This window comes from Loxodonta africana, chromosome 15, assembly GCF_030014295.1.
Source record: "Loxodonta africana isolate mLoxAfr1 chromosome 15, mLoxAfr1.hap2, whole genome shotgun sequence".
NCBI lineage: Eukaryota > Metazoa > Chordata > Mammalia > Proboscidea > Elephantidae > Loxodonta > Loxodonta africana.
Window position 1 is genome coordinate 77,913,300 of NC_087356.1, and position 21,185 is coordinate 77,934,484.

The 21,185-nt window shown below is 52.6% G+C and overlaps 1 protein-coding gene across 2 annotated transcripts; it reads left to right on the top strand.

The window, feature by feature from the left end:
- Window positions 1-227: 227 nt before the first annotated feature.
- USP2 (ubiquitin specific peptidase 2) lies at window positions 228-18,047 on the top strand. Of its 2 annotated transcripts, none has more exons than XM_064268945.1 (12): window positions 228-1,463; window positions 13,894-13,944; window positions 14,441-14,564; window positions 14,997-15,108; window positions 15,207-15,317; window positions 15,504-15,568; window positions 15,754-15,857; window positions 15,947-16,027; window positions 16,159-16,237; window positions 16,468-16,575; window positions 16,771-16,891; window positions 17,132-18,047. In XM_064268945.1, exons 1-12 carry the CDS (start codon window positions 690-692, stop codon window positions 17,217-17,219), a joined length of 1,818 nt encoding a protein of 605 aa, XP_064125015.1. In that variant the 5' UTR covers window positions 228-689; the 3' UTR covers window positions 17,220-18,047. The 2 variants fall into 2 exon arrangements, with proteins under 2 accessions (XP_064125015.1, XP_003418242.1); XM_003418194.4 differs by lacking the exon at window positions 228-1,463 and adding an exon at window positions 10,125-10,333.
- The last annotated feature ends 3,138 nt before the right edge of the window (window positions 18,048-21,185 follow it).

A 21,185-nucleotide genomic window follows, 5' to 3' on the forward strand; every position in this document is an offset into this window, starting at 1 on the left:
TCCCCCACCTCAAGGGCCTCCCTCATTACTTCCTCTCATGAGCTGCCTTTTTCTCACGAGGGATCTAACCAAATGATTCTAAGGTCATTCCAGCTCAAATGATCTGTGATTCCAAGAAGATTCCTGCTCTCCCAGGACATAAGTCAGAAAGGAGGGAAAGCTGGCTTTAACTCTTGAAATTTCTAGCATATTCAATGCAGGAGGTTAGAGTGTTGGGATCCCCTCAACTCATGAGAAGCTGAGGAAAGGAACCAGATGGGATTGGGTGGAATACCCTGGTGGCTTTGAGGGCTGCAGAGGTAGGGCAGTTCCTACTTGCATGCTGGGTACTTGAGGGGAATGCTTGGAGTATGAAGGAAGTACTGCATGGTTTCTCAAAGCCAGGCTCATCTCTTGTTCACCTGGGGTTGTAAATGCATGGGTGCATGTATACATGTGTGCATACCTGCACGCATACCTGTGTGCCTGTGTGTGTACACACACGCATACTTGAGTTTCTCAGCAGCCTGCCAGCCTTCCGTGGACATGGATCCTGTGGTCCCTTGTTGAGATCTAAGGTTCTGAACCAGCTGGGGATGGAGAGCAGGTACAGGAGGAGTCTAACACCTGGCCCAGGGCCCTTTGACAACTGCTTTCCTTGTCTTTCAGCCCATGAGGCTCCCAGTCCCCTCTGAGTGCCACCCTGAAGGATGTCCCAGCTCTCCTCCACCCTGAAGCGCTACACAGAATCGGCCCGCTACACAGATGCCCCTTACGCCAAATCAGGCTACGGCACCTACACCCCCTCCACGTATGGGGCCAACCTCACTGCCTCCTTCCTGGAGAAGGAGAAGCTTGGTTTCAAGCCGGGCCCCCCCTCCAGCTTCCTCACCCGACCCCGAACCTATGGCCCCTCCTCCATCCTGGACTATGACCGGGGGCGCCCCCTACTGAGACCCGACATCGGGGGTAGTAAGCGGGCAGAGAGCCAGACACGGGGCACTGAGTGGGCTTCAGGGAGTGGACTCAGCGGGGGCAGTGGATTAACTTATGGAGTGACCAGCAACTCCCTCAGCTACATGCCTGTGAATGCTCGTGACCAGGGGATAACCCTGTCCCAGAAGAAATCAAACAGCCACTCAGACCTGGTCCGGGATTTCTCCAGCCTTCGGACCTCAGATAGCTACCGGATAGACCCAGGGAACTTGGGCCGGAGCCCCATGCTGGCCCGCACGCGCAAGGAGCTGTGTGCTCTGCAGGGCCTATACCAGGCAGCCAGCCGCTCCGAGTACCTGGCCGACTATCTGGAGAACTATGGTCGCAAGGGCAGTGCACCTCAGGTGCCCACCCAGGCTCCTCCCTCCCGAGTCCCTGAAGTCCTCAGCCCTACCTTCCGACCCAGTGGCCGCTATACTCTGTGGGAGAAGGCCAAGAGCCAGACCCCTGGGCCCAGCCGCTCCAGCTCCCCAGGGCGAGACACCATGGTGAGTTTACCCCTTGGGGACCCGGGTGATGGGCTTGGGAGGGAGCTACTGACGTAGAATAGCCAGGATGAGGAGAGGGCTCTCAGCGTGACTGATAAGCTACGGCAGAGGTCTGCTTCCCAACTCTCATGGCTGGGCTCCTGCGGCCCTAGCCGAGGCCAGTGAGGAGCATCACTTCAGTAGATCTGGTGCTCTCGTCGAGGAGGGGCTTTCCTGCTCTCCTGGGAAGCCCCTTCAGAACCTGTGTGCTCAGGCTGTTCAGCAACCCTCTCGCGGAATGCTGAGCACCCCGACACACACTGCTATTCTTCCTCTTGCCTTTTCCACCCAACATGCCTGGGTTCCCTGCAAGCCCTGCCCCATCCTGGGCTAGATGCTGGGGCCCCCAGACCACCAGCGCTCCCTATGGCAAGAGAGGCCTCTCTGCTCTGGCTCCAGCTTTTATCCCCACCCTAGAGACCAGAGTTATCATTTGGACATAAGGCATCAGGGGATGAGGGGCTCTCTTCTAACCAGCACTAGCTGGTTCAGGACTGGGGTGTCTGGACAGCTCTTCTTACCCTGTGTCTTTAGAGAAAATAGTAGAGAAATTTTCGTGCAGACAATCCAATACCTCTATATTCCAGCCCTGCCTGGGCTGGAACAAGGAAGAGGCTCCCCTGAAGCCTGACCAAGGGCTGGCACAGCCTTACTCGCACATTGTCTTCTTTGTAGTTACCAGTGTACCCATTAGGTGGAGAGTTCCCAGAGGGTGAGAAAAAAATCACATCTTATCTGTTGATTGCTCACCTGTGCCTAGCATAGTGCGGAGCTCAGCTGACCTGCTGACTACATGGGATGGAGGGATGGGTGGATGGACGGATAGACAGATGGACAAACAAGCATATGGGCAGGAGGGTTGGGTGTTGTGTCTGCTCCATTACTTTACGTACCCTTCCCCAATTCCTAGGGCATTTGCTTTTAGAGACAACAGCTGCGTGACAGCAGGAACTGCTGCTTAGGGGGCTTGTCCAAACGAAGTAGGGGTTCAGAATTGCAGGGCGGGGCAGGATCACAGACCTTGAAGCTTGTCATAATTAAAGGTCGGGAGAAGACAACTTTGATAGCATTACTTAAGAGAGCCTTGGCCTTGCTGGGCCACTTGTGAAATGTCATGGGAGATACAAAAGCTGGGGCCTCCCAGAACCTTCAGACAAGGCAGGGTTGGCGACACTGGAGGGTTAATGGAAAAGGAGTGGAAGAAGAGATATGTCATGCCAGAGCTGGCATGGGAGAGAAATCCGTGCTCTTGGAGGCACGTGTGCTCTGCTTGGGGTGGAGGATGACATGTCTGGTGTTGTCCATCGGGGGTCCGTGGGGCCCTTTGCTCAGAAGCCAAAGGTTCTGGGTAGTAAGCAGTGTTCCCCAAAGTAGAGTCTGCAAGTTGCCTGCGTCAGAATCACCTGCACAGCTTAACAATCCAAGGACCTGGGCCCCACCCACACCCCTTGAATCAGACTCTAGAGATAACCAAAAAAACCAAACCCAGCGCCATCGAGTCTATTCCAAGTCATAGCGACCCTATAGGACAGAGTAGAACTGCCCCATAGAGTTTCCACGGAGCACCTGGTGGATTCAAACTGCCGACCCTTTGGTTAGCAGCCATAGCACCTAACCACTACGCCTCCAGGGTTTCCTGACTCTAGGGATAGAGCCTGGGAATCTGCCCTTTTAACAAGCTCTTCAGGTGGTCTTGATACACACTAAGGTTTGAAAACCTCCTCTCTACAGACTAAGCTGCAGACCTATCCTTAGCCCCAATTGTTGAGGGGGGAGGTGGTTTTCTCCTTTACTGCTGGTCCGATTCCATAGAGGTGGCCTCTGCCTCCTTTGCACAAACATATCCCACCCTCCCTAGAGTCTTCCATGGGGGACATCTGGCTCCACCTCTATCCCGTTCGGGGCCAGGGTGAGGGCAGTCTTGCTGTCTTGAGAGGGCACTGCAGAGGAGTGACAGATGGCCCTGGGGCAAACTCAGCCTCAGGCAATTAACATCCCTCCCTCCTATCCAGAAGCAACTCACTGAACACTTAAGTGGCTAGTAAGGCCCCTGCCATTGAGCTAGTTTTCACCCTGAGCTTATGTTCAAGGAAAAACAGCCATGAGAGGGCTCTCAAGGCTCAACGAGGCCAGACTCTTCTTTAACCTCCCCACCTCTCTCCTCACCACGCCCACTCACTTTCTGGAGCTGGCTGCATCTTGCCAAGGTGGGAACAAGCCTGCTAAGGGGCCTGGACCATTTCTTTTTAAAATAGGATCCAGTTTCTTTTCACATCTCCATTTGGGATCCTTCCCTTCTTATTCATTCATTGATCGTGCTCAGCTCACTAACAGTGTGACCTCAGATACGCTCCTGAACTTCTGAACCTGTTTCCTAATGAGACGGAGGAGCCCTGGTGGTACAGTGGTTAAAGCACTGGCCTGCTAACCAAAAGGGTCGCCGGTTCAAACCCACCAGCTGCTCTGTGGGAGAAAGACGTGGCAGGCTTCCAAACTCTCTGGGGCAGTTCTACCCTATCCTATAGTTTCACTATGAGTCAAGTGGACTTGAAGGCAGTGGGTTTTGTTTCGTTTTTTTTTTTTAAGAGAGCCGTAACAGTTGCCACTTCGTAGATTTTCGTGAGGAGTCAAAAGGCAATGTATGTGAAAGGGCCTGGCCCACCGTCAGCACCTGATAAGTGTTAGTTCTCCTGAACCCTTCCAGGTGCCGCGGGAGGCAAGAGATGTGTGAGCCAGGGTCCCTGCCCTCGGTGCATTCACAATCAATTTGGGGAAATAAGGTCTTAAGCAGCCGCAAGAGGAGGTCGCCCTGGGTGTTGTTAAATGTGATAGGGGTGAGAGAAGGGAGAGGCCGTCCGAGGCTGGGATGGGCTGCTTGTGACCATTGGAACCGTCTACCTCTTTAACCTTGCACATCTATCATCTGAGCTGTATTTCCTCGTCTATAAAAGGGAGTGATTGTGCCTGCCCTGCCCACCTCACAGGGATGTCGTGAGACTCAAAGCAAATAATACATGTGTATGAACCCAAAGCCAGTAAAAACTACGGAATAGTTAGTTTCAATTTAATAGAAAAAAGCAAACACTAGAAAAGGGGCATTTGGCAGGTCAGATCCAAGAGGTGATAAGTGGGAGGGACAGAGGAGCAAAAGTGTGGCGTAATGGGGTCTGACTCCTCTGTGGTCCTTCAGGGCATCCTGGCTCAGGGGGCTCTCAGGGTAGCTGACTTGAACCGCAGCTGACACCCTTAATAAAGCGAGGTCCAAAGCAGGCTCCGACCAGGAGGTAGAGCAGTTCTAACCAGACTCCATTTCCCTCGTTAATACTAACAGCCAACATGAACTTGGAGTAAAACAGACTCAGCTGAGCAGAGTAAAGAACTGGGGGAGGGGGCATGCATTCTAAATGCCCTCCCCCATGCTTGCATAAGCACCTACAAAACACCAGTGGTCTGTGAGGGGTGCAGCTCAGCACCAGGATAATGAAGGCTGCTCTGAGCCTCCACCTCCCGCTTAAAACCCAGACAGATGGGAAAGAAGGGACGTGATGATCCAGGACTGGTGGGAAAAAAGCTTTCGCTACCCTGTGGGGACTCTGAGCCAGCCCAGGTGGCTTGGACCCGCAGAGAGCCAGGAGCCCAAGTACCCAGCCCCCATCATCTCACCCCCTCCACCCCACCTCTCCTGTTCCCAGGGCCTATGGAAGGACAAGCTGTTCCCACTGAGCCCTGCCAGGGCTGTGTTTTAACCCCTACAATCCTCCTAAGCCTCCTCCGCTCCACCCTCTCCAGCTGCTCCCTCCCCGGCCCTGGCATTCTGCCTGCCGGCCTCAGCCCTGCCCCGCCCTGCCTAGGCCACCTCTCCTCGCCCCAGAATGAGCCAGGGGTTGGCCCAGGGCCCTCCAGAGTACAGTCACCAGGCTGGGCACCTGCTCCCACCCCTACACAGTCTGTTCCACTCCCTTGCCCTCTGCTCTGCGACCTGTTTCTAGGACCAAAGGGCCTGGGAGCCCAGAGTGGTGATGGTGGTGTTAGGTGCCATTGAGTCGGTTCCGACTCATAGCGACCCTACACACAACAGAACGAAACGCTGCCCAGAGCACCTGGGTCCTATTTGCCATTGGGGCTGCTGACTCATCTCCTCAGGCCTTGGGTTCCAGCTGTTTAGTGACAGGGAGATTATATAAGCTGAGGTCATGTGACTTTTCTGGGGTGGGACTTTGGACTTGAAAGCTGCCCTGCAGTGAGGGAGGGGGGTTACTCCAAAGAGCCTGAGCTGAGGACAGCAGAGGCTGCCTGAGAGCTCCTGGGTGAGAACTGTGACCTTCCTCTGCTGTCCCTTACCTTCTCTGTTTGTTCAGCCGTTGAATTGCATGTCTTGTTTGTCCAGCCTGGCAGCCTGAGACCCTGGGGCCTCTCCTCACCCAATCTGCCCTCCCCTCACTCAGCCATCTGATAAGAGGGAGCTTCCTGAGGGTTTGAACCTGAATTGACAGCATGGGAAGGTCACTCAGAGGAGACTTTCAGCCAGAGGGGTCCCGTGGCTGGACCAGTACTAGCTGCTGAGAAGGAAAGGGCAGTCATAGTGGTTAGAGCCAGCACGACACTGATGTCTCCATCCTCTTGAAGACCGCCTGTGGGCTGTGGCCTGGCTGGTGGCCTCGGGGCTGCCTGACCCAGGCTCCAGTTCTCAATCAGTGCCCAGTTCCATCTTCCCTGGCACCTCCCCATCCCTCCCCCGCCGCAGGATGTCTTAATGAGTTAATGTCGTGCTGAGGCAGGGCTCAGCAAGGCAGAAGTTAATCCAAACCTGGAAGAATATTCCCTCCCCCTGGGGAACTGCCCCGCTCCACTGACCATAGGCTGCAGGAATGAACGTCATGTTCAGAACTCACAGCGGCACACGTGACCTCTTGTACCCTCTCACCTCAGTGGATGCGTAAAACTAGCACCCCTGGAAGGAAGGAAGTGTGTGGGCCTCTGGAATCCAGCTGGTTCAGACCAGACTGCCCTGGGGCTCAAAGGAGTACAGAGCTTTCCACCTCCCAGAGCCCCAGTAACTGTAACGTAGGGGAGCGGAGGTTCCTAACGCAGGTAGGGCAGACCGACCACCCCGCCCCAGGCACACTTGGGGCTGAAAGCCAGGAATCCACAAGTCCAGCCCTACCCCTCCACTCTTATCCCAGAATCCTGCCATCTGTCAATCAGTCTGTCCATTGGCAGTGGTAGCAGATGCTGCTGGGAGCAGGGCCGCTGGCCCTGAGGCATTTACCTGGGCATAGGCATCGTGGACAAACCCTGGACCAAACTGCCCACCAAGATCTCCAGGAAGTGGGATACTCTCAGGCCTGGCCCTCACAGAGCCAACCCTGACTTTGTTTATACTCTATCTTGTGCCAGGAAGGATTTGAGGTGAAGAAAATCACTCATCCGACAGGGGAGACAGGCCAAGCCCAGTCTCTGGCTGCAAGAATCAGCCCAGCTCAGATTTGCTCCGTGTACTGGAGGCACAGAGTCACAGAGCCAGAGCCAGATTTGGATCCCAAAAGTCTATAGCCTTTGTACCCATCCTGCTTCCAGAAACAGCAGTGGGGAGAAAGGGGCTCTAAGGGGCTTGGGTAGAGGAGAAACGAGCCACAGTTCTTTGCTGGCCATATCCTGCAGCAGTCAGACCTGCCTGACCAGACTGAGCCCTGTGTGAATTCTTTCCCTTCACCCTAGACTTCTCAAAGAGCTCCTGTGCAGGCGCTTTTCCCCTCTGGGCCTCCCTGCTTCCAGCAATCCCTCTAACCTTCTGCATCCCAGGAAGAGGGCAAAGAAGGGCTGGCGGAATGCTAACATGTCCTGGTGTGGGTGTACGCAGATCACTGGGTCTAAGTCACAGGGAGACCCCGAAATATTACAGTGGATAAGTGCCTGTCCCACCCCCTCCCCCTCCCAGCATGCCTGCTCAGCATGCAAAGCCAGACTTACGCCCCACCCTCTGAGGCTCAGGGGTCTTCCAGGATCCCAACAGAGCCTGGCCCTCTTTAGAGGAGATCAGCACCATTTATTAAGCACCCACTGAGGGAATTCACAGCTCTGCCCTTGAGGAGGTTTCCGTGGAATGGCACAATCCAGACAAGCCGCACACAATCTAAGAACATTTACAACGTCTCAGAAACACTTATAAAACAAAGATAAACACATTAAGATGAATTAATACAGTGTAAACTGATATGAGTCAACTCGACAGCACTGGGTGACTGGGAGCAGGCTGAGGCTGGGGTGTTTATTGCTGGGTGGGATTAATTAGGGGAGGCACTGTGGACGAGGTGAGCTTGAAGCAGAATCACAAGGTAGGGAACAGGAAGGGCATTCCAGAATTTCCTGGGTCTTGCTATAAGACAGGTGTCGGTTCAAAGCCCCACACTGTCATTTATTAGCTTCGTGGTCTTGGCAAGTCATTTGACTTCTCTGGGCTTAAGGATCTTCACTGAGAAAATAGAGGTAATAGGATGCCATTGTATTACTATGAAATTAACTGGGATAATACATATAAAGCACTTAGCTCAGTGCCTGGCATTTAATGGGTGCTTAAAGAGTGGCAATTTTGTTTTTTAAGTGAGAAATATCAAGTGCTAAAGCAGAGGAAAAGAGCAGGGATTCCCACTGAAGAGTGAGGGTGAGGAATCTGGAAGAAGCCTGTGGATGACCTTACAGACAGGGCCACCTGCGACTTTTGGACTGGGTTCAAGAGTCAAGTGCTCTAGTTGTTTCAGGGCAGAAGAGTGATGTGATCAAACGGGTACAAGAGAGCAAATATTGCCACAGTGTAGCACTAGCTTGGAATGGGCGTGGCCGGAAGGAGGGAAACCCTGAGAAAAAGGCTGTTAGAGTTTGTCCAGGGTCCAGGTTTGGTCCAAGTATGGGCGAGGGCAGTGACTGTGGAGATGGCCGCTCCTGACAGTCACCAAGTAGAATGCCCTGTGCCTCTTGCCCCCAGCCCCTCCTCCCACCACCACTGCTGCTGCACATGGGGCTGCCTCCCTGCTCCCCTCTCACATCACCAAGTTGCTGTTTTGTGGGTGGCCTAGGGTCCAGCCCATACAGGTGTCCCAGACGGCTCCCCACGTGGCTGTGGTCATGCGTGCGCACGTGTGCATGTGGGTATGAGCATGACAAGAGGACAGAAGGAGCCCACGGATGAGTAACAACAGCACACTGCAACGGCTCAGAGTATTTTTAAATGCTAAAAATACTGGCTAAAAATAGCCAGCAAGCGCCAAACAAGATACTTTCTCTAAGGCAGATTCCTGTGGGCAGATAGGTGAAGAGGCCAGGGCATCAGAAATAAAGCTCAAAGACCCCCTGGTCCTCAAGCATTGCTGCCATTAGGGACAGAGTAGTACACTAACCCAAGGCCAGCTGACAAGCACCTGTTTGCTCACCGTTCTGTTACTTTCTCCTACCTCCCAAAAAATGAGTCAAAATATGAGATTCCATGAGAGATGGAGTTGGGTAATTGGTTAGAAAAGGCCAAAAAAATGTTCTTTCCTGAGGCCAAAAGGAGCGATGACCTCTTGGACCTTATAAAATACGAGCGTTGGCTCTAGATAAAAGGGGGTTAAGGTACCGGTGCCAAACTAGGGCTGGGGGGAGGAGCAGTTTAGATCCAGGGCCATGGAAATGATCTTCACCTGGGCCGGTCAACGCCCTCGGACCTTGTGGATGTTGAGCTTCAAAAGGGTCTGAGGACCCCCTGAACGCTATACGAAAGTTTGCACGTACGTGCAGTTTTCCCTGAAGAGAGCACCGACCCTTCATCAGCCCTCAAAAGTTAGGTACTGCCTGCTGCCCTGGAGGACTCTCACCCGGGTGACACTCGCTCTTGGGGATGCTTCCTCTGCGGGCCCCAAAGATAATTCTCCAGAGTTCCAACCCTTAGCTGGTTCCGGACTCGGTGCTCAGGTCTTGCCTCTCGGGGCCTGCAGCTCTTGGCGGAGGGCTGACCTGGCCGAGGGTCAGCGGGTCGTGGGCGGGCCGGGGGGGACGCCGGGGTGGGGGGGGACGGGCCGGGGGAGGGGGAGGACGGGCCGGGGGTGGAGGAGGACGGGCCGGGGGTGGGGGTGGGGGAGGACGGGCCGGGGGTGGGGGAGGGGGAGGACGGGCCGGGGGAGGGGGAGGGGGAGGACGGGCCGGGGGAGGGGGAGGGGGAGGACGGGCCGGGGGAGGGGGAGGGGGAGGACGGGCCGGGGGAGGGGGAGGGGGAGGACGGGCCGGGGGAGGGGGGGGGGGAGGGGGAGGACGGGCCGGGGGAGGGGGAGGACGGGCCGGGGGTGGGGGGGAGCCGCCGGGGGTGGGGGGGGTGGGGGGGGCGGGGCAGGCCGGGCAGCCTCGTTCGGGCCCCGCCTCTGGCGCTGACGTCACGCGGCTGGAGCCGCCCCGGGGCCGCCAGTCGCCGGGGCGCGAGAGCCGGGTGCCGGGGCCGTTGGCAGCGCGCGCCGGGGAGGTTGAGGCGGGTGGGTCTCGCGAGGCCGGGGGAGCGCGCGCTCGCGCCCCTGTAGCGGTTTACCGCCGGGCGCCGGGCGCAGTGTCCTGTGTGGCCTGGGCGGCTTTGGCGTCCGGGCGGTGGAGCCGCGCGGGTCACCCCGTGCCCCCTTAGCCAACGTTAAGTGTGGGGCCGAGCCCGCCGCCCGCTCCCCAGCATGCGCACCTCGTACACCGTGACCCTGCCCGAGGAGCCCCCCGCCGCCCCCTTTCCCGCCCTCGCCAAGGAGCTGCGGCCGCGCTCCCCTCTCTCCCCCTCCCTGCTGCTATCCACCTTCGTGGGGCTGCTGCTCAACAAAGCCAAGGTACGCGGGACCCTTTTCCGGGACCCCCACGCCGGACCCGGGAACCCGCCTCCTCCCCGGGACGCTTCCCCCACCCGCCCTCCACGCGCCCCTCGGCTCGGGTTGGATTCCTCAGCCCCCACCCCTCCCTTTCCCAGGGTCTCCCGGCAAGGAATGCCCCCTCCCCAGGTGATCCCACGCTTACTCGCGGCCCCCTCCCCTTGTTGAGGTCCCAGCCCCTGAGTCCCTGGAGTACCTCTTCCCTTCCTCCCCCTCCCGCGACCCCGGCACCAGGGGGCTCTCCATTCCCAGCACCTATCAGGACAGGTGCAAGAAAGCGTAACCTTGACTAATTCTCCGTGTGTGAGGGGACGGGCACCACGCCGGACTCTGCGGGTGTGACTCCTCCAAGGCCAAAACCCAGCAGGAAAGGCTGGTCAGAAAGGGGCAGCCTCCCCTTTCACTGCTCCCACCAAAGGGCTCGGGGGGTTGGTAACAAGGGTCCCTTGACCCTGTAAAGGGCAGAGGAGTTGCAGACAGGTGAAAAAGGGCAATTTCCCTTTTCTTTCTGCCCCTCTCTAGTTCTGCTTAGTGGACAATGGATCTTTCAAATGAAGTGGCCATCCCAGAGTAATGGTGGGGCTACAAGCTGGGTAGTGCCCCCTTGGGGAAGGGAGAAGGGGCTACAGCTTGACAGGTCTTATGTAACAGGCACCAGTTCCCGTGTTGGCAGTGCGTGCACTGCCCCGTGCCAGGGCCACACCAGGCTCCTTGGCTGCAGCCAGGACTCATGGCTGACCCTCACGGCACAGGTGAAGTAAGCAGGAAACCCCTTTACTGGGGTCTTAAGCGCGAAGGCACAAACCGCAGTCAACCTTTCTTATGGCCCTTAAGCCCAGATGTTGCCTCTGCATTAGCTCGGAGAGGGCTCTTTGCAAGCCCCCTGCTTCTTGAATGGAAGGTGAATGCTGTTTACTGATAAAGAGGTGACATCTACTCTCTAGAACAGTGATTGCTGTTAAGTCAAAATTAGGTTTGCTGGTGGCTTAATTTTAAGGAGGTTCTTGGTCAAAACTTTCTCAACTCTTCACACATGAGCTCCATCCTAACAGCTGGAGTCATTTCCTTCTCTCCCAGTGTGAGCCTGGCTGGGCAGGGCCTTGCTCACCTTCTCCGGTTCTAGCTCCGCTCTGTCAGCCCTGAGGTAGGACTGTTTTTCCCCCATAAGAAAGGTCACTCCAGAGACATTTTGTTCCTCTCTGGAATGGAAAGTGCAGACTTTCCCTGGAGCCCCTGATTTCCTATTCATGGCAGAATATCTGCCTGGGCATGAAGCAGCCCTACTCTCCCAGCCCCCATTCCCACCCCCTGCCTCCTGTTATCCAATGCCCTTTTACAGAGAACACTTAAAAATTGGCAAGTGGTTTTGAGCTCAAGAAATTTTAGACAAAGGCACGACCCTCACTCTGAACAAAAACTAACAAAGGGTCCTCGCAATTCCCTAAAGGAGCCTCCCCATCTTCCCACTCCCAGGTGGATAAAAGTGTTAGATTCTCAGGAATAGTAACCCTGAGTGATGATGGCATGTGTTTCTTGACCCTCACTCTGCCAGGGTGTCAACATCTTAAGATGTGCCTCAGTAGAACGATGACACCAGTTTCCCCATCCCCCACCCTAATTAGCGCTACTGTCTCAGCTGAGGGTCCTGTTTGGTGGACACTAACATGGTCACCAGTAGAAGAATGCTTTGTTTCTCCAGTCTGTTTAGACAAATGTCGTGTGAAGTACAGGGGGTGAGAACTAATAAAGCAGTGCCAAAAGTAGGTATAAGACGGGGTCTGTCGTGAGCAGGCTGCAACGTTTAGTTTTGCACGGGCGGCAAGGAGACATTTGCAGTGTTTGCTGGACCTTGTGAGGGTCCTTCACCCACCAGGTCTACCTGACAATGCTGGTAAGGTCTCTGTCCCAGGGAATTATCCCTATGGTGGCTCTCTTACTAGAACATCAGGGTTTAGACTGTCAGGAAGGTAAGATTCAAAATTTGTGTTTGGCACCATATATTGCCAGCCCTGGCAGAGTCTTCAAGGATGCTTATACCCCACCTGCTGCCAGTAGGCTTTCTCTCAAGCTGCAGGTTTAAACTAGGGTGCTTTTCCGGGTATGTTTTCTTCCCCACCTGTTCGTATTAGGCCTGGTACCTGGTAAGGGAAGGGATCCTCTTATGGGGTCAGCAAAGGAATTCTCAAGAAAGCCCTCCCTGAACCTGCTTCTCCCCGCTCCCCTCCCTAGCGCTGACAACCTCATGGGCTCAGAGCTGCTGACAGCCTCATAGGCTGTCAGCACACGGCATGAGTAATTTTAGCTGAGTTATTTCAGGCTCCTGTTCTGATCAGGGTTGAGCTGGCCCTACGCATGCCCCAGCCAGTGTTGCTCCAGAGTTGCCTGCTCCTAGGTCCCCTCCCTGAGAGAAATGGTGGCAGGCTCATCTGCAAACTGCTTCTTTAACCTTTTGAATCCTAAGATTATCTGACTCCTTAGAGGTATGCCCTGGATTAGTCAAGAGACCTTAACAAAGAGTGCCCAGAGTCCTCGGCCTAGCACCTTTCCTATCTCCAACCCCCTCACCAGCTTCCACAATAGGGACAAGAGCAAGAGTGGCACCTTCAGGAGGTGGAGTTTACCTCTGCTTGGACACAGTCTGCCATCACAATGGTTCGCAGCCAGTGGCCAGTCAGGATGTTGAAACAAGGGCATCTAGAACTGTTCATTTGGGTTCAAACCCCTGCTGAGAATTTGGGTTTCTAACAAGTTCCCAGGTCGTTGTACATAAGAATCACCTGGGGGTCTTGTTAAAATGTAAATTCTGATTCAGTATATCTGGAGTGGAATTGCAAATTCTCATCAGGGAACTTGTTTGAAATACAAATTCTCAGCAGGAGTTTGAATCAAAACAAACCAGTTTGAAGCCCTGGTTGAAACTTAAGCCAGGCAGGGAGGATTCTCCCAGCCTGTAATCAGCCCTTAAGAGCTGATTTCAGCTGGAAGGAATTCCACCTGTCCACTGCAGTTTGGAATGGCAGGCAGACATGAGTTTTTCCAGTTGAAAATCTAAACTCAGTTAACGGTGTTTTGTCATTGAACTTTTCAAGACCTCGAAGTGCCTATCATGACAGCTGCTTTTTATATTGGACATCTAGGGGTCATTTGAGGTAGCACCTGGATCTGAAACGTGACATTTCCTGTAGCCAGGAGTCAAAGATGGACCTAGATATGTGAATTCCTAGTCTCTAGTTCTAATCTTCAGTCTCCACTATGGCAGAGAATGAAGAGTAGTGTAAAAATGAAAGGAAATACAGTCAATAAAAGGAAGCAGAGCCCTGAGGAGTATTTTTGTTGTGTGTTGAAAATGAAAGGCATTCGTCAGTCCTCTTTTCTACAAGGTACATAGACTAAGGTTGAAGAGAATAATACGTGTGGCCTGATGCTCACAGCTCCAAGTAGCAGAATGTTGCATAAGAGAGCCTAGTACAGGCCAGCTTCCTTGTCTTCAGCCTTATATACCATATGTTCTTTGCTTACAGAATTCTAAGAGCGCCCAGGGTCTGGCTGGTCTTCGAAACCTTGGGAACACGGTGAGTTCTTCCCAACCCACTTATTTCCTGGGGCCACCTCCCCAGGAGATGTACCAGAGTCCCCTCCTGTCCCAGCTGACTCCCTACCCTCTAGAGCAGTTGATACCTCCTGATCTGTCCCGTGTTTCATAGAATTGCTGGGCTCTGTCTCATCCCCGCCCCGTAAAGGAAGCGCTGCCAAAGGGGAGTTGCCCTTTTAACTGTCAGCTGCTTTCCTGGGTCCTTCTCTTCAGGGACATCCATCATTTCTCACTTCTGTCTAACACACCCTCACGTTTTGCACACCTCTATAGTAAACAAGCAGTTATGTCCCCTGTGCGGTCGTGGGAATTTGCCTCACTTCACTCCTTTGTCTTATGAAAAGAGGAACTTGAGGCTGGGGGAGGAGCCATTCCTGGGATGGATAAGCAAGCCAGAGAGCCTTTGGTGGGAAGTATATAGCGGTGCCAGACAGCGCTCTTGGCTTCCCCACTACTGAGCGGGTCATCTTTCGCAGTGCTTCATGAACTCGATTCTGCAGTGCCTGAGCAACACCCGGGAGCTACGAGATTATTGCCTCCAGAGGCTCTACCTACGGGATCTCAGCCACAGCAGCAGTGCGCACACAGCCCTCATGGAAGGTGGGGAGCCGTCCGTGGGCATGGTCCTGTTGCCCCTGGACACTTCTGCCACTCTAGTCTTGCTGTCCTGTTGTCGTTAGGTACCATAGTGTCAATTCCAACTTATAGCGACCCCACGTGACAGAATAGAATTGCCCTATAGAGGTTTTTTTGGCTGTAATCTTTACGGAAGCAGATTACCAGGTCTGTTCTCCCACAAAGCTGCTGGGTGGGTTCAAACTGCCAGCCTTTCAGTTTGCAGCCAAGCGCTTAGCCATTGTGCCACCAGGGCTCCTCTTGCTGTACTCATAGCTGTCTTTTATATATATGTACCTCTCCTGTTTTTCCTTCATTGGCTACTTTCTGTGGGGGTTCCAGTTGCAGTTTCTTATAGAGAACACCTCCCCTGTCCTCCACACCCTTCCACCCTCCTCTACCCTCGCCTCCCAATAGAGTTTGCAAAACTAATCCAGACCATATGGACGTCATCCCCCAATGATGTGGTGAGCCCATCTGAGTTCAAGACCCAGATTCAGAGATACGCACCGCGCTTCGTTGGCTATAAGTAAGGGCCTTGCAGACATGTCCTCCCCAGGGTGGGTGACAGCAGCAGCAGGCTCTTGGGACAAGAGACATTGCTCACTTTCTTTTCTTCGGGCTCAGTCAGCAGGATGCTCAGGAGTTCCTTCGCTTTCTTCTGGATGGGCTCCACAATGAGGTGAACCGAGTAACAGTGAGGCCTAAGTCCAACCCTGAGAACCTCGATCGTCTTCCGTAAGTAAGAGTGCTGTGGGGAAGCAACACTTTTGCGAAGTAGAGTTTTTTACCCACTCTTTGGGGGTAATGATTTGAGGAGAAGCAGACCTACTTTTAAGCATTAAGGCTCTAGATTGATAGACCTTTAAAGTTGTCATGGTTTGCTTTCTGACCCAATTGTCTCCCTCTCGTGTGGTCCCCCAGTGATGATGAGAAAGGGAGACAGATGTGGAGGAAATACCTAGAACGAGAAGACAGTCGCATTGGTGGTGAGTGCATGGACGGGGGACGTCGGGAGTGCCTACTTCCACTGTTGCCTGCTTTTGCCTGAGAAGAGTGTGAAAAGCTCCCAGGGACTCTGTTGGCCTGCTGCCCAGCACCTGGGGAAAGAAGACACTGCAGAAGACCCTGTAGAAGACCCTGTGTGAGCATCTCTTGTCCATCTCTTCCCCAGACCTCTTTGTGGGACAGCTGAAGAGCTCCCTGACGTGTACTGAGTGCGGTTACTGTTCCACAGTCTTTGACCCCTTCTGGGACCTCTCACTGCCCATCGCTAAGGTGCATACCCCCATTGACCAGCTTTTGAAACTCACACTCCTAGCCATTCCCGTCTCTGACCTCTGACCTTTATTTTTTTTCTCTCCCAGCGAGGTTACCCTGAGGTGACGTTAATGGACTGCATGAGGCTCTTCACCAAAGAGGATGTGCTTGATGGAGATGAAAAGCCAGTGAGTCACCCTTCCATCCACAGTGGGGCTGCTCTGGGGAAAGTGCTGCACTGCAGAACCAGCCCCGGAGTTGCTGAGTTGGGGCCCGGTTGACCTCCCACAAGTCCTCTCTACCTCTGTTTGTCTTTCAGACATGCTGTCGCTGCGGAGCCAGAAAACGATGTATAAAGAAGTTCTCCATCCAGAGGTTCCCAAAGATCTTGGTGCTCCGTATCCTTAGGATTCAAAAGGGCAGCAGTCTTGACTTTAGAGGTTGACTGATGACAAGGGGCCAGAAAGCGAGGGTGAACAGAGCAGGGAAAAACGAAACCGAAACCGGATAGAGTGTCCTTTTGTTGTTTGCTCTCTTAGAACCGCAGTCGCCCATTTGGGATTCTTGCCTCATTTAGCTTGACTCTGTTCTTGCTGCCCTGTTTGTCCTTGACTCACAATAATACCAGATCTGAAGCGGTTCTCCGAATCCAGGATACGAACCAGCAAGCTCACAACGTTTGTGAGTTTCCCGCTAAGAGACCTGGACCTGAGAGAATTTGCCTCTGAAAACACCAGTGAGTATTTTCAGGAGGAAGGAGAGGTGCAGGAGGAGAAGGAGCAAGGCACGTGTGTCTGTGACACAGGTGGGAGGCAGAGGGAAGCTGCCCAAGAGTGAGTTATAGAAACAGTGGGAATAACAGGCAGGAGGGGAAGGGGACGAGGGGGCAAGAAATGCCTCAGAGGCTTAAAACCTTGTATTTCCTCCCCAGACCACGCTGTTTACAACCTGTATGCTGTGTCCAATCACTCTGGAACCACCATGGGTGGCCATTATACAGCCTACTGCCGGAGTCCTGGGACAGGCGAATGGCACACTTTCAATGACTCCAGGTGAGAGAGAGGTATTGGGCAGGGCATCTAGCTGTCAGACACCTGTACCTCATCTAGCTCTCTAGCTTCTACTTTGGCTAGACAGAAGAGGTCAGACCCAAAAAGCTATGCCACATGTATGAGTCTGCTGCCCATTGGAAGAATCTCTAAAAGATAACCAGAGAGGTCAAAGCCCACTCGGCTGTGTCCCCAGTGACCTTCCCTCACCTGGGTTCTGATTCTGCCCTGCTCTCTCCACAGCGTCACACCTATGTCCTCCAGCCAAGTGCGCACCAGCGACGCCTACTTGCTCTTCTATGAACTGGCCAGTCCACCCTCCCGTATGTAGCAGCAAGGAGCTACATCACTTTCTCTCCCTCCCCCATGGTGGCCCTACACCCTAAGTTTTTTAAAAAGACCAAAAAAAAAAAAAAAAAAACCTGACAAATGAGAGAGAAATAAACTAAAATAAAGCTGCCGAGCAGGAGTTGATGCAGCCTCGTCAGGGTTGGAGCAAGGAGCCAGGTGCTCCTGAGCCATGGCCTGGCGGGGAAGATCCACAGGACACAGAGACCAGTCAGTATGGTGCTCCCTCGGCTTCTCTTGTTGTCATTATTTAAGCTTGTGGTTTTTTCCTGTGTGTAATAAACAACAGCAGTCTGTGGGGAGAAGATCCTCGTCCACTTGCTGCAGTCTCCAGTTCCCGCGCCTCCTGAGAAGACTGCGCCCTCTGGAGCCTGACGAGAGGATCGCTGCCTGGAAATGCTGGCTCCGGCGGGCCCCTGTCTTCACCTGGACTGTGCTTACTGGTCCAGAAGCAAGAAAAACACATGAGCCAAGAGCCCTCTTAACGCTGCTAACTCTAGGGAGACAGACTAGGGGACATCTTTGAAACAAGCTCTTTGGTTTTCAAAAGTCCATTTTTTTTTTTTATTACCATAACTAAAGTTCTCAGACTGGAGATGCTCTCCTTCACACCTCTTCACAGCTGGGAAGTTGTGCTGGTATTTTTTTTTTTTTCTCTTTTTTAATCCTTCAGATAAAACTTTCTAATGCTAGCCCCCAGTGGTGCTAGGTGGGTATTGGCCAGGCCCCAAGCACAGCCACAGTAGACCTGGGATCTAACAAGGTTTTTTGTTTTTAATGTTTTAGATGGAATATAGTTGCCTCCAAAAATTGTGCCTTATAGCTTTTGGGGACCAGGGGGTAACTGCCCTCCCTGAAATATCCCTCAACCTCTTCCCTTTTCCCCAGTGCCATGTTCAGACCTGCTGAGGGGAACAGGAGTCATGCCCTTTAAACCCCTGGCTTGGCTTGCATTGCAATGAGGTAAAGAGGAAGATAGGTTAAAGGAGATTTCTTACAACATTGTATCAAGTTCTTCCAGCCCACTTCCTTTAACCCACCCCTGGTCTACTCCCCAGCTGTTTGAAGGATAGCACAAGCCCTCTATCCCTAGAGCTTCTCTCTCTTTTAATTTATTCCTTAACATCCTTTTACTCCCTGACCTTCCTGCCGCCTGCCCACCCCCTGCCTTCTCAGAACCTCTAGACATAGGCCCTTTGGACCGAGTTTCTCAGGGATGCCCGTGCTGCCTCTTGGCATCAGTCTTCAGTCCATCTTGGGAGCTGAAGCCTGGGTGTTTGGGGACATCTTGCCTCAGTTGTATGCTTCTCTCCCATGAGCTTGATTATGCCCTAAGTAATTGGAAAACCTCTGCTGTCCCAGACAGCAAAGCTGTTGGACACTAAGGCATGGAGCTCTGTGTGTCTTTGCACACCTGCACAGCTGGGCCTGGTTTGTGCCCCTCGGAGCCTGGGCTCCCGGGAGGAGGCATCAGAGAAAGACATCCTAAGCTTAACTGACCTGACGCCCTTCTCCAGGGAAGACCTGTGAACCTGAGCCAAAGGGCTAATGCACACTTGTTTACCGTGTAAGCAAGAGTAGAAGGATGTCTGATGTACGGTGGAACCTTGTACAGAATAAATAATAGCTTTGAGAAAGAAGTTGATGAGTGGTGGAATCTTGATTTGGGAGGGGTTTGAACCCAGGAAGGGCTCCTAGCATATTTTACAGCTTCAGCCAGATTGTAAATTCCGAGTTCTGGAAAAAGTCAACTACGCACTTTTTCATTTTAGAATGTTCAGTTCTATAGGAAAAAAAAAAATTTTTTTTCAACACCCTAGTCTTCATCTAGATTCACCTATTGTCAATAGTTTGCCACATTTGTTTGTATGCGCTTCATTCTTTTGGTCAAAACATTTAGGAGTAAGTGGTCATCTCTCCACTTTTGAATACTTCATTATCATCTAAGAAAAGGGCATTCTCCTACGTAACCTCAACACTGTTCTCACACCTAAGAAAATGAGCATATCTAGTACACATGTCTTTAAATGAACTCCACTTTTAACTTTTTATGTAGGACAGCTTTTTTTAAATTTGTGATTATACGCACAAAAGTTTTGTCATTTCAGCATTTTTACATGTATAATTCAGTAACAACCCTAGTGGCATAGTGGTTAAATGCTACGGCTGCTAACCAAAAGGTTGGCTGTTTGAATCCACCAGGCACTTCTTGGAAACCGTATGAGGCAATTCTACTCTGTCCTCTGGGGTCGCTATGAGTCGGAATTGACTCGATGGCAACAGGAGCGAATTCAGTAACATTTTCATATTTTTCAACCATCACCAGTGTCATTTCCACATTTTTCCATCACTTATCCAAAGTTCAGTGGCCCCAAGCAATGACTTCCTCCTTCCCCCTTCCTCCATCCCTGGTAACCACTACTAAACTGGTTTCTATACATTTGCCCATTCTACGTATTTCATATAGGTGGAATCATGCAATATTTGTCTATTGCGACCGACTGATTTAACTCAGCCTGTTTCCAAGGTTCATCATGTTGTAGCATGTATCAGCACTCCATTTCTCTTTATGGCGGAGTGGTCTTCCATCGTATGCGCCACGTTTTGTTTATCTGTTCATTGGGTGAACATTTAGCTTGCTCCCACACTCTGGCTATTGTGAAGAGTGCTGCCATGAACATCGGTGTACAAGTACCTGCATCACTCCTTTCAAGCCTTTTGGGTCCATAGCTAGAAGCAGAATTGCTGGGTCCTAGGGTAATTCTATGTTTAACTCTTTAAGGAAATTCCAAACTGTTTTCCACAGCAGCTCTGTGAACTGTGTACTTTTTAACTGCTGATATGGGTACTCTTATGGTTGTTTGTTAAAACACCTGGGTGCCTGTACAACGCCTTTGAAGAGCTAAAACATAGGTCCCTCTAGCAGATTCCGAATACAATAAAACTTGCCCTTAGAGCAGAGTGGCTGTGCCTGGAAGTGGAGCAGTCAGGACTTGGTCCTTGATAAAGATCTCAGTCTTCTCCACAAATAACCTGGAAACAGCTGCCTTGTGTTAAAAGTCTTGTTCTCTAAAGTGCTTTTTTCAAGATTCCATGCAGATTTGACCCCTTAAGGAGATTGCCTCTTTGGGGCAGTCAGGGACATTGTCTCCCTTGGTTTTAATTCTTGTTATTGTTCAGCTTTTCCATTTCTGCCACTGATCTTAGACCTTGGAAAGCTGAAGCCTCCGCCAGTTGGGCTTTGAGAGGAATGCTTTCTAACTGCCTTCACTACTCCAGACACTGAAAAGTCAAGCAGGCCTATCTGTTCTGAACTCCTGGAGACAAAAGCAGCTGCTGCCATTGGAGGCCTGTGTGCTGCTGTCCAACCACCTCGTGGGGTGAGAAAGGAACAGGGACAGTTCTGGGCATTTCCCAAGAGTGGAGAAGAGAGATTGAAAACAACAGTGACTAACACCCCAGGACCTCTCCCTGGGGGCCTCAGATACTGGAAGTGGACCGGCCCAGGATAAGATCTCTGTGCTGAGGATTTCTCCCAAGCCACAGGTGAACAGGACCCCCTTCAAATGGAACCAGTAGGTTTACAACAATGCGGATGGGCCAGCCCCAAATAAATGTAAATTTCTATACCTCTCCTTTGACTAGCTTTTCACTGGAGGTAGGGGCCACACTGTGCCTTTTTGTTGTCTTCCACTAGGGAACAGGCAAACTATAGTTAACCTCCAGGGCAGGGGCTCAACTCCACCCTTGTTCCCAGCTCTCCCTTCAGTACTTAACCTGCAGTGCTCTCTCATCACCATGGCAACCAGTCCAAACAAACAGGTCTGTCCCCAAGTTTCTGTGTCTCTCAAGCTTTGCTTCCTAGCAACTTGGATTTTTCCCCCCATTGACGGCTCGGGTTCTGGCAGGCCTCTCCCTGGGGGAGGTGCTCCCTCTGCAAGGGCTCTTG